The sequence below is a fragment of the Oncorhynchus mykiss genome, chromosome 8, assembly GCF_057628025.1.
Source record: "Oncorhynchus mykiss isolate SJ-2025 chromosome 8, ASM5762802v1, whole genome shotgun sequence".
In the NCBI taxonomy this organism is placed as follows: Eukaryota; Metazoa; Chordata; class Actinopteri; order Salmoniformes; family Salmonidae; genus Oncorhynchus; species Oncorhynchus mykiss.
The window spans coordinates 26,242,323-26,255,365 of NC_143029.1; the positions used below are offsets into that span (position 1 = coordinate 26,242,323).

Consider the following 13,043-nt stretch of genomic DNA (forward strand, 5'->3'; position numbering starts at 1 on the left):
TTGGCTAGCTCCTCTGAACAACAGTGTCCTGATGGGAGAGCACATTTTCTATGCCTGGTGAAATCGCGCCTATGGATGCATCCAAATAAATGTCACTAGGAAACTGCTTAAACAAATGCAGCTACTGTTCTGGCTGCACTGTTTGACATGACTGTAAGTTAGCTGTAGTTGGCTAGCTAGCAAGCAAGGGATAAGAATGTTGCCAGCCAGTATGGAAATGGAACATTTCGAATGAAGACCTGTGTCGCGCCCATAGATACAGAACAAAAAGACTGAACGGCTGTGTCGCGTCCATAGATACAGTACAAAAAGACTGAACGACTGGGTCGCGTCCATAGATACAGTACAAAAAGACTGAACGACTGGGTCGCGTCCATAGATACAGTACAAAAAGACTGAACGACTGGGTCGCGTCCATAGATACAGTACAAAAAGACTGAACGACTGGGTCACGTCCATAGATACAGTACAAAAAGACTGAACGACTGGGTCGCGTCCATAGATACAGTACAAAAAGACTGAACGACTGGGTCGCGTCCATAGATACAGTACAAAAAGACTGAACGACTGGGTCGCGTCCATAGATACAGTACAAAAAGACTGAACGACTGGGTCACGTCCATAGATACAGTACAAAAAGACTGAACGACTGAGTTGCGTCTCTGGCAACCAAACCGATAGAACGAATGACCAGCTGGCTTGGGTAGCAACTCTAGTTCTGTGTCGGGACTATATCTTGTGGAAGGATGAAATAGTATGAATACATTTATCAAAAACATTTTTTTAATGAAAATATGTTGATCTTTATTTGAATATGTTGGTAACTCGGTTTGCCTCCCCTCGACTTTGTCTGGGGCCTAACAACACCCGTGCCAATATATCCTTCAAACACCGGCTTCAAGGGCATTATCACTTAAACGTATTAAATTATCTTATTTGGCATTGCACAAAGTAGGCTATATATCCAAGGGGCAATTTTGGTGCAATATTTCCACTGTTGATAGATATGGAGGGATACGTGGGGGTGGTAGCCATAACAAGGTAGAAAGATATGACAGCTGCTAAACGGTCTGCATAGTTCTGTGTCTTGGTGCCATCTGAGTAAAGACCCTGTCTTCTAATTTAACCAATAAGGCACGAGGGGGTGTGGTATATGGCCAATATACCACGAGTAAAGGCTGGTCTTACGCACGATGCAATGCGGAGTGCCTGGACACAGCCCTTAGCTGTGGTATATTGGCGATATATCAGAAACCCCGAGGTGCCTTATTGCTATTATAAACTGGTTACCAACGTAATTGTAAAAATAAATATACGGTCTTATAGACCACGGCTGTCAGCCAATCAGCATTCAGGGTTTGAACCACCCAGTTTATAATTACAAATACCAGACACTTGTTCAGTAGGGTGCAACGCTACAGAAAATACAGATAGAAGTGGCAACACTACATGAATTTGTCCTTATTCATGTGTAGTAAAACTGTAATTACGCTAACATTGTATTTTGTTACATAGTGATTTAATAATTGCTTTGTAATCGTATAGTAAATGATTTTCTGGAATAATAACTGATTGCCATTTGTAGTCCTTGTTTCTTTGTCTTTTAATGTTGCTTTATCACTGCCTGTGGTGTGTTAATATATGCAGCATTGAAAAATGTGTAATAGGGTGTCCTAGTTCAAATCCAGCCTGTCTCTTTGTCTTACTCCAATAGGTAACCAGTGCTGTCTGAAACCTTCCCCAGCACTAGACCGCTTCTGATTTGAGTGAAGGGGACCAGAGTGTCCTCTCCTTCTGTGGGACTCCCTCAGTGGACAGAACCTCCCCCTTACCCCCATTCCTCCGCAGACCACCATGGGCGAAGTAGTCATTGTGAAGGAGGGATGGCTTCACAAACGAGGTAAATACATATTCCCTCAATCTCCCCCACCCTCTTAACTAAGCTTTGGAAATCACACAATCTTCCATTGATTCTTCCTCTGTTTTGATATAAAATAAGTGTAGATTTCTTTGTTGATTTTTCTGGTCATTTTTGCATCTTTTTCAATTAGCCAACCTGTTGTTTTTGGACCTAAATGGGCAGATAAAGTCGTCTCACAAATTCCTGAGATTGCTTCCTGTTGTTTCAGCTCCATTCATAGATAACCAGGTCTACAATGCAAGTAATGCAATGTCTATGGTCCTCAATATTGTTTACGGTCTATAAGAATGTTTACTGTTCTGAAGTATTTAATTGCCTCTACGAAGGTCCATAAAATGTTTGTTACTGACACCTAAGGCCTGTGAATACATCCTCATAACAAATATGTTAGTGCACACACACTAGTAGAGGTTATATCAGGACTTAGGTGGGTGAAACAAAATATTTGCCCTTTTCTGGATAGAAATGCACTATTAACTTCAAAGGGTTGTTTTTCAACCGTTTCTATTGTTTCTGATTAGTCTGTGTGTAGGTTGAACTCTGGGTCTCTGCTGTGACCCAAGCCAAACCTTGTGCATGTTTTCCACTTGCACCTGCTTCACCTTTGACCCTTCCTGTGTTCTATAAACAAAGAGGATGACACCCCCCACTGTATGACTGAACGGTCGCCAGCGCACGCCGCCTCACCTCGACACAGCTGTAGCCACGGGGAAGAACGGATTGCAAAATGAAGGAGTTCAGAGAATGACTGACAATGACAAACGATGGTTTCAGCCACTTATGTTTGTTTTCACATATGAAATCCTCTAATTGCCTACACGGGATATTTCCGAGTGAATTCTGTTATTGGGTTGTGTACAACACCCTTTTTCAATCACAGAGGCGCAACTTAACTTTCTGCAATGGAGCAGGGATAAGGGTGTGGTGGAGGGCGACAGCAGCAGTAAGACTCCTACACACTCTGTGGAAGTTGGACGGTTGAGGAGTTTGCAAGGCCAATGGGTTATTACGGGAGAATCCTCCCTCCCTCCAGCCTCGGACAGTCGGACAGTGTAGCGCCGTGTCTAGGAGTTTGGGGGTCATCCCAGTTCAGCTATGCAGACAGACACCACCCGGAATGGCTCTGGGCCCTGTTCAAAAGGAAGGCAGCCGACGCTGGATTTGTGCCGCTTAGTGTGGCGGCAAGCCTGTTTTGCCCACAAGGGATTTGGGGGGAGATGTTTTTTCTCTCTCGATGTGGCCATGGTGACATCACCCATGGGAAACCATGAAGGCTGCAGGGTGGTGCTGTCAGGCTCTTTCAGCTCGGAGTGCATTTTAAAAATGCTCATGCTTTGCCCACCTGTCACTCTCAAACTTTATACAACAACTTTAGGTTAGGAGGGTCATGCTCATTCAGGCACTGTATGCCAGTCACCTAATTTAAACATGCCAATGTGCATCATGTCTCCTCTGTATGGTTGACAATATGCTGAACTGGTTTGTATGTAATTGAAGCAAGGTATATAACTGTAGCCTGAATGACCCGATTATGCCAGGTTTCTTGCTTTCATCAGATAGGGCTGTATTTTAGCGTGAAGTGGGTCAACTATTTGGGTTTAAGCGATTTCTGAAGGGCATTGGTTCCATCACTGCAGACCGAGTTTGGACTTTCCCACTGTTCCAGGGATAATCAAAGCCACGGATGGATGCTAGGACGACCTCCATGGGACTCTTCACATTGAAACACGGCAGGGCCTCCAACCAAGGTGTAAGTCAACCAATGGAAAAGCTCGGAGGAAAACATCTGGACTCCCTGGAACGCATCTACCTTTCCCTTTTTTTGCCAATATCTCAGCATGGCTCGGAGTCCTCTGATTCCAAGCAAATGAGTCATACACGAGGTAGGAGAAAAATGTGGTTTGGATGTGACTCCTGGACTCAAAATTCACAACTGGAAAGGCTTATTCTTAAATCCCATCCTCAGCCTAAATACTATTTAGTGTCCTGGCAGCTGGTTGGTTCCTGATATGGCAAAGTAGCCACACCCTTTAGCCTGCGGCTATGTGGCTTGCGATAGTTTGCCACTCTTGCCTGATCAAAGCATTCCGTTCGCAAACGTTGCAGAGGAGACGGGTACACATATTGAGGAGTGGCTGCAAGGCAGAGACATACTGGTAGTGGTGGCTCCTCTTAACACTTACATATGGATGAGAAATGTGTGCCGAGTTATCAAAGGGATACACACAGCACTTACTGTACCACATTGTTGTGTTACCGAGGCCTAGCATAAGGTTCATAGTTGCTTGCAAATGGGACCGCTGACCAGAAGACGACGGGCGCACTCGGTCGTCTGTGCTTGTGCTTGAAAGGAAGAGTTCAGAGACAGGTATGATATCTGACTGATGTTTTGACCCACTTGTCTATCTCAAAGTATAGATAGGAACTGTCTACCCTTGCATTCATTCTGCTCACAAGCAATTTGCATGGCATACTCTTTTCACAGTGATATATATATATATATATACAGTGGGGGAGAACAAGTATTTGATACACTTTTCCTACTTACAAAGCATGTAGAGGTCTGTCATTTTTATCATAGGTACACTTCAACTGTGAGAGACGGAATCTAAAACATAAATCCAGAAAATCACATTGTATGATTTTTAAGTAATTAATTAGCATTTTATTGCATGACATAAGTATTTGAAGTATTAAGTATTCTTACCAACCAGTAAGAATCTCCGGCTCTCACAGACCTGTTAGTTTTTCTTTAAGAAGCCCTCCTGTTCTCCACTCATTACCTGTATTAACTGCACCTGTTTGAACTCGTTACCTGTATAAAAGACACCTGTCCACACACTCAATCAAACAGACTCCAACCTCTCCACAATGGCCAAGACCGGAGAGCTGTGTAATGACATCAGGGATGAAATTGTAGACCTGCACAAGGCTGGGATGGGCTACAGGACAATAGGCAAGCAGCTTGGTGAGTAGGCAACAACTGTTGGCGCAATTATTAGAAAATGGAAGACGTTCAAGATGACGGTCAATCACCCTCGGTCTGGGACTCCATACAAGATCTCACCTCGTGGGGCATCAATGATCATGAGGAAGGTGAGGGATCAGCCCAGAACTATATGGCAGGACCTGGTCAATGATCTGAAGAGAGCTGGGACCACAGTCTCAAAGAAAACCATTAGTAACACATTACGCCTTCATGGATTAAAATCCTGCAGCGCACGCAAGGTCCCCCTGCTCAAGCCAGCGCATGTCCAGGCCCGTCTGAAGTGTACCTATGATAAAAATGTCAGACCTCTACATGCTTTGTAAGTAGGAAACACTGCCGATTTTGCAGGTTATCAAATACTTGTTCTCTCCACTGTATATATACATACACATACATGGATGATCGCTCCCCCAATAAAGGTGGTGGTACTTCGTTTGAGTTGCTGCTGTTGTAGCTATTCACATGCATACAACACAATAGTGTACAGTGTTTGCCTCTTTTAGAAGAAACTGCCTATTCGAGGGGCCTGGTTACCACACTGTAGGCTGAGCTGAATTAGATTAGGCCTTTGTGTGTGTGTGTGTGTGTGGGTGTGTGTCCCCGAGTGGGCGTGTATCAGAGCGAGTGTGTGTGTGGGTGTGTGTTTCCGAGTGTGTATGTGTGGGGGAGGTACAGGAGGAAGTGGATTCTTATTATAAGCCACACAGTTCCTTTGAAACCACATCCTCCTCCTATCCCAGACTGCACTGGTATCTCTTATCTTCCCTGTCACTGCACCACTATGCTCAGCCACTGTTGACTTATGTCAGCAGTCATAGAATTGCTATAGCGCCATCCACCCTATGAGAGAACAACTGGGGCCTACCACAACCCTTACTACCACACCCTCACATCCCCTCATCAGCAGTACCACAGCTTCTCATAGTGGACCTCCCAGAATTCAGACACTCAGCACAAGAGTTCAGTAACCAGACCCAGTGCAACTCCTCACTACCCACACCAGCACATTCCCCTCGTCAGATAGGTCTGACCAGACCTCCCTTAGATCCTCACATCCCAGTCCCAGAGTGCCAGCAGAGCCATGCTGGGACCCTCAGGAGAGAGGAAGACAAGGAAAGGCCACCTGTGGTCACCACCCCACTCCACTCCAAAGAACATCACTCCAGACACCACAGCCCACAACAGCAGCACACAGTCAGAGCACCCTATGGCTTTTATTTTGTGACTCCAATGACACATTTCTCAGAGAAACTGCTTTTCCTGAGCATGTAGTGGTTAGTGATTAACCAAATGTTTTTTTCCGGTTATTAAACAGCCAATTGACCGACGTCTGATCAATTACTTAAGTTCCATTTAGGTTTTTTTTGTGAGCCCAATGCACCGTTTCTCTGGAGAGAAATCAAATCATTCACAAGATAAATTAAGTCAAGAACTATATGGGAAGATGGGCTGAAGGGAGCTGTTTTATTTGAGCAACCAAGTTCAGCAACCAAGTTCAGCAAATAAACGTGGCAATTAACTACACTAACCATAATCCATTGTGCCTGTTCTTTTCTGGCTCGGACACAGATGCATACACTTTTACGCCTGCTACTTTAGGCTACTTTAGGTTAGATACACACACACCACATACGCCGGCACATGAGAGGAATGTAGACAACACAACGATGAGAGGAAGGGATAGAGAGTTCATTAAATGACTGAGCCCTCTCCTGTACTCCCTGTTCACCCACGACTGTGTGGCCATGCACGCCTCCAACTCAATCATCACGTTTGCAGACGACACTACAGTGGTAGGCTTGATTACCAACAACGACGAGACAGCCTACAGGGAGGAGGTGAGGGCCCTCGGAGTGTAGTGTCAGGAAAATAACCTCACACTCAACGTCAACAAAACAAAGGAGATGATTGTGGACTTCAGGAAACAGCAGAGGGAGCACCCCCCTATCCACATCGACGGGACAGTAGTGGAGAGGGTAGTAAGTTTTAACCTCAGGAGGCTGAAGAAATTCGGCTTGTCACCAAAAGCACTCACAAACTTCTACAGATGCACAATCGAGAGCATCCTGTCGGGCTGTATCACCGCCTGGTAGGGCAACTGCTCCGCCCACAACCGTAAGGCTCTCCAGAGGGTATTCAGGTCTGCACAGCGCATCACCGGGGGCAAACTACCTGCCTTTTAGAACACCTACACCACACAATGTCACAGGAAGGCCATAAAGATCATCAAGGACAACAATATCATCCAGGAGGCGAGGTTGGTACAGGTACATCAAAGCAGGGACCGAGAGACTGAAAAACAGCTTCTATCTCAAGGCCATCAGACTGTTAAACAGCCACCACTAACATAGAGTGGCTGCTGCCAACATACTGACTCAACTCCAGTCACTTTAATATTGGAAAAATTGATGTAAAAAATTTATCACTAGCCACTTTAAACAATGCCTCTTAATATAATGTTTACATACCCTACATTACTCATCTCATATGTATATACTGTACTCTATACCATCTACTGCATCTTGCCATCTTTATGTAATACATGTATCACTAGCCACTTTAAACAATGCCACTTTTATTTGTTTACATACCCTACATTACTCATCTCATATGTATATACAGTACTGTACTCTATCTTCTACTGCATCTTTATGTAATACATGTATCACTAGCCACTTTAAACTATGCCACTTTGTTTACATACCCTACATTACTCATCTCATATGTATATACTGTACTCGATACCATCTACTGCATCTTGCCTATGCCGTTCTGTACCATCACTCATTCATATATCTTTATGTACATATTCGTCATCCCTTTACACTTATGTGTATAAGGTAGTTGTGAAATTGTTAGGTTAGATTACTCGTTGGTTATTACTGCATTGTTGGAACTAGAAGCACAAGCATTTCGCTACACTTGCATTAACATCTGCTAACCATGTGTATGTGACAAATAAAATTTGATTTGATTCTGCAGCATACTTAGGCAGGCTAGCCTAGCTAAATAGGATGACTAAAGAGAGTATAGTATGGGGAGAACAGAGATGATGTTAGATGGTTGGCTGGCTGGGTGCTAGTGCCTGAGCAGAGATGAGATGATTACTTTAAGGAATGAAAAATTATAAAGTCATCAAATAAAACTAAGTAATATACACAATTGAAATATATTTTATTTAATAGTAATTTCCTACTTTTCTATGTGGCCCTGACCGAGACAATGGAATATTTTCAAGGTTTTGGCAGTTGAATGTTCACAATTTTTGGCTTTTATTTCCATGAAAAAGCACTAATCATTTAAATGTAATGATTTTAATAATTAATTGAATGTTTAAAAAAAATTGCATAAACCGTGATTGTTCTTTTTAATGATTGAACTGAAACCGAACCAACCTTAAAAAGCAGTAAAAGTTCAGCACTACTGGCATGTCAGTCTGTCAAGCAATACATTAAATGGGGTCAAAGGATGCCATACATCCTCCAAGATCAAGACCACCCAGAGAAACAAGCACCACCCTGCATCACCAGCCCCCACCCAGAGAAACAAGCACCACCCTGCACCACCAGCCCCCACCCAGACAAACAAGCACCACCCTGCACCACCAGCTCCTACCCAGAGAAACCAGCACCACCCTGCACCATCGGGCTCCATCCAGAAAAGCTAGCACCACCCTGCACCATCGGGCCCCATCCAGAGAATCCAGCTCCACCCTGCACCATCGGGCCGCGGGCAGAGAATCCAGCTCCATCCTGCACCATCGGGCCGCGGGCAGAGAATCCAGCTCCACTCTGCACCATCGGGCTGCGGGCAGAGAATCCAGCTCCATCCAACACCATCGGGTCCCATCCAGAGCGGCCAACACCACCCTGCACCATCGGGCCGCGGGCAGAGAATCCAGCTCCACCCTGCACCATCGGGCCGCGGGCAGAGAATCCAGCTCCACTCTGCACCCTCGGGCCCAATCCAGAGTGGCCAACACCACCCTGCACCGTCGGGCCGCGGGCAGAGAATCCAGCTCCATCCTGCACCATCGGGCCGCGGGCAGAGAATCCAGCTCCACTATGGATCGTTTGGAGAGAGGAGGAGTTTTTTTTTCCCCTGGTCCCAGTGGGATTCGACTTGCGCTCCCGAGGGAGTATGATGAGACGGCTGCCGGATGCCAGGGTTTTCTACTACAACTGGAGCTCTACCTGGCGACCGTCCACCTGGCTCCTTCGGGGCGTGAGAGTGTGTCCGCCCTCGTCTCCTGCCTCTCAGGCAAAGCCCTGGAGTGGGCCAATGCTATATGGTGTGAGGGAGATGCAGCGTTGGATCATTACGCAGAGTTCACCTTCCACTTTCGGGCAGTGTTCGACCACCCGCCTGAGGGTCGAGCGGCAGGTGAACGTCTGTTCCACCTGAGGCAGGGGACGAGGAGCGCGCAGGAGTTCACCTTGGACTTCCGGACCCTGGCCACCAGCGCGGGAGGAACGACAGGGCCCTGATCGATCACTACAGGTGGAGTCTGCGCCAGGACGTCCATCGGGAGTTGGCCTGCCAAGACACCACCCTCACATTGAACCAGCTGGTGGACCTGTCCATCCGGCTGGACAACCTGCTGACTGCCCGCGGACGTCCGGATCGGGACCTGTCAGTTCCATCCCCCAGCACCCCTGCTCATGGAGCCCATGGAGCTGGGAGGTGCTGCACTTAGCGCGACCGGAGGAGGGGCTATTCCCTGCACCATCTGTGGCTGCAGAGGGCACACTGCTGGTCGGTGCTGGAGTGGTTCCTCAGGGAGTCGAGGCAGCAGGCAGGGCACTATCGTGTCACCCCAGGTGAGTCGACACCAGGCTCACCTAGAGCCACCTGTTGCTCACATGTATGTGTTTATTTCATTTCCTGAGTTTTCCCCGCATTCCCAGCATAAGGCACTAGAAGATTCAGGCGCAGCTGGGAATTTTATTGACCTTTCATTTGCTCATAGTTTAGGGACTCCCCTTGTTCCTGTGGATATGCCTTTCCCTGTGCACACCCTAGATAGTCGACCATTAGGGTCAGGGCTGATTAGGGAGGCCACTGCTCCACTTGACATGGTTACGCAGAAGGGTCATGATGAGAGAATCAGTCCTTATTCCTTATTGATTCTCCTGCATTTCCCGTGGTTGGCCTATCATGACCCCACTATTTCGTGGCAACAAAGGGCTCTTAAGGGGTGGTCACGAGAGTGCTCAGGGAGGTGTGGGGGTTTCCATCGGTGTGACTACCTTGGAAAGTCCAGACCAGGTCTCCATCGTGCACATCCCCTCAGAATATGCTGATTTGGCTCTCGCCTTCTGTAAGAAGAGGGCGACTAAATTACTACCTCATCAATGGGGGGATTGTGCGATAAATCTCCTAGTAGACGCAGCACTTCCCAGGAGTCACGTGTATCCTCTGTCACAGGAGGAAACGGTGGCTATGGAAACATGTCTCCGAATCCCTGGGGCAGGGATACATTCGGCCCTCCACTTCACCTGCCTCCTCAAGTTTATTTTTTGTGAAGAAGAAGGATGGGGGTCTGCGCCCGTGTATTGACAATCAAGGGATCAATCAGATCACTGTGAGGTACAGCTACCCGCTGCCTCTCATCGCCAGTGCGATCGAGTCAATGCACGGGGCGCGCTTCTTCACAAAATTGGAACTCAGGAGAGCTTACAACCTGGTGCATAATCGGGAGGGGGACTAGTGGAAGACGGCATTTAGTACCACCTCTGAGCACTATGAGTACCTAGTCATGCCGCACGGGTTGATGAATGCTCCAGTCTTCCAGGCCTTTGTTGACGAGATTTTCTGGGACCTGCACGGGCAAGGTGTAGTGGTGTATATTGATGACATTCTGATATACTCCGCTACACGCGCCGAGCATGTGTCCCTAGTGCGCAGGGTGCTTGGTCGACTGTTGTAGCATGACCTGTACGTCAAGGCTGAGAAATGTCTCTTCTTCCAACAGTTCGTCTCCTTCATAGGGTACCGCATTTACACCTCAGGGGTGGAGATGGAGAGTGACCGCATTTCAGCCGTGCGTAATTGGCCGACTCCCACCACGATAAAGGAAGTGCAGCGGCTTCTGGGGTTTGCCAACTACTACCGGAGGTTTATCCGGGGGTTTGGTCAGGTAGCAGCTCCCATTACCTCACTGCTGAAGAGGGGACCGGTGCAGCTGCAGTGGTCGGCTGAGGCGGACAGGGCTTTTAGTCACCTGAAGGCTCTGTTTACCTCGGCTCCCGTGCTGGCTCATCCGGATCCCTCTTTGGCATTCATAGTGGAGGTGGACGCGTCCGAGGCTGGGATAGGAGCTGTGCTCTCTCAGCGCTCGGGCACACCACCAAAGCTCCGCCCCTGTGCCTTCTTTTCGAAGAAGCTCAGCCCGGCGGAACGAAACTATGATGTGGGGGACCGGGAGTTGTTGGCTGTTGTGAAGACTCTGAAGGCGTGGAGACATTGGCTTGAGGGGGCTAAACACCCTTTTCTCATCTGGACTGACCACCGCAATCTGGAGTACATCCGGGCGGTGAGGAGACTGAACCCTCGCCAGGCAAGGTGGGCTATGTTCTTTACCTGTTTTATTTTCACCCTATCCTACAGACCAGGTTCCCAGAACGCTAAGGCAGACACACTAACCCGGATGTATGACACAGAGGAGCGGTCCATGGATCATACTCCCATACTTCCGGCCTCTTGCCTGGTGGCACCGGTGGTGTGGGAGCTGGACACGGACATCGAGCGGGCGTTACGCACAGAGCCCACTCCCCCCCAGTGTCCAGCTGGGCGCCTGTACGTTCCGTCTGCTGTCCGCAACCGTTTGATCTATTGGGCCCATACGTCACCCTCCTCTGGTCATCCTGGCATCGGGCGGACGGTGCATTGCCTTAGTGGGAAGTACTGGTGGCCCACCTTGGCCAAGGACGTGAGGGTTTATGTTTCCCCCTGCTCCGTGTGCGCCCAGTGCAAGGCTCCCAGGCACCTGCCCAGAGGGAAATTACAACCCCTACCCGTTCCACAACAGCCGTGGTCACACCTGTCGGTGGACTTCCTGACGGATCTTCCTCCCTCACAGGGCAACATCACGATCCAGGTCATTGTGGATCGGTTTTCTAAGTCCTGCCGTCTCCTCCCTTTTCCCGGTCTCCCTACGGCCCTACAGACTGTGGAGGCCCTGTTCACTCATGTCTTCCCGTTCTACGGGGTGCCTGCAGGTGGAGAGAGAGAACCAGGATGTGGGTAGGTTTCTGCGGTCATATTGCCTGGACAAACCGGGGGAGTGGGAGGCGTTTATCCCCTGGGCAGAGATGGCCCAAAACTCACTCCGCCACTCCTCCACTAACCTCTCTCCTTTCCAGTGCGTACTGGGGTATCAGCCGGTTCTGGCACCGTGACATCAGAGCCAGATCAATGCTCCTGCGGTGGACGAATGGTTCAAGCGCTCGGAGGAGACCTGGGACGCCACCCTGGCTCTCGACCAGAAACCTGCCCTGCCGGAAGCTGGGTTTGTGTGGCCATTGAAAGTCCTAAGGAGACTGAACGAGGTACGCTACAGGTTACAGCTTCCCCCAGATTATCATATTAATCCCTCGTTCCATGTGTCTGTCCTCAGGCCGGTGGTGGCTGGTCCACTCCAGGAAGCTGGGAGGTTCCTCCGCCCCCTCTGGACATCGAAGGGGCCCCGGCATATGTTGTTTGAGCTATCCTGAACTCGAGGCATCGGGCGAGGGGCCTTCAGTACCTCGTGGAGTGGGAGGGGTACAGTCCGAAAGAGAGATGCTGGGTGCCGGTGGAGGACCTCCTGGACCCTTCGTTGCTGCGGGATTTCCACCGTCTCCATCCGGATCGCCCTGCGCCTTGTCCTCTGGGTCATCCCAGAGGTCGGTGTCGGCGCACTGCTGGAGCCACGCGTCAAGGTGGGGGGGTACTGTCACGACTTCCCCTGAAGTCTGTCCCTCTCCTTGTTCGGGCGGCATTTGGTGGTCGACGTCACCGGCTTTCTAGCTACCGCCGATCCACTTTTCATTTTCCATTTGTTTTGTCTTTGTTTTACACACCTGATTTCAAACCCACTATTATTTGTTCATTATTTAACCCTCTATTCCCCCATGGGTTTTTGTGAGTGAT

At 48.6% G+C, this 13,043-nt stretch overlaps 1 protein-coding gene across 2 annotated transcripts in view; it reads left to right on the forward strand.

Annotated features, from left to right (window-relative positions):
- LOC110529687 (RAC-alpha serine/threonine-protein kinase) overlaps window positions 1-13,043 on the forward strand; it is a 43,980-nt gene that overhangs the window by 14,485 nt on the left and 16,452 nt on the right. For both annotated transcript variants that reach the window (XM_021612125.3, XM_021612124.3), the window contains exon 2: window positions 1,715-1,900. In XM_021612125.3, coding sequence (XP_021467800.1) covers window positions 1,855-1,900 — 46 coding nt within the window. In that variant the 5' untranslated portion in view covers window positions 1,715-1,854. The remainder of the gene's footprint in view (window positions 1-1,714; window positions 1,901-13,043) is intronic.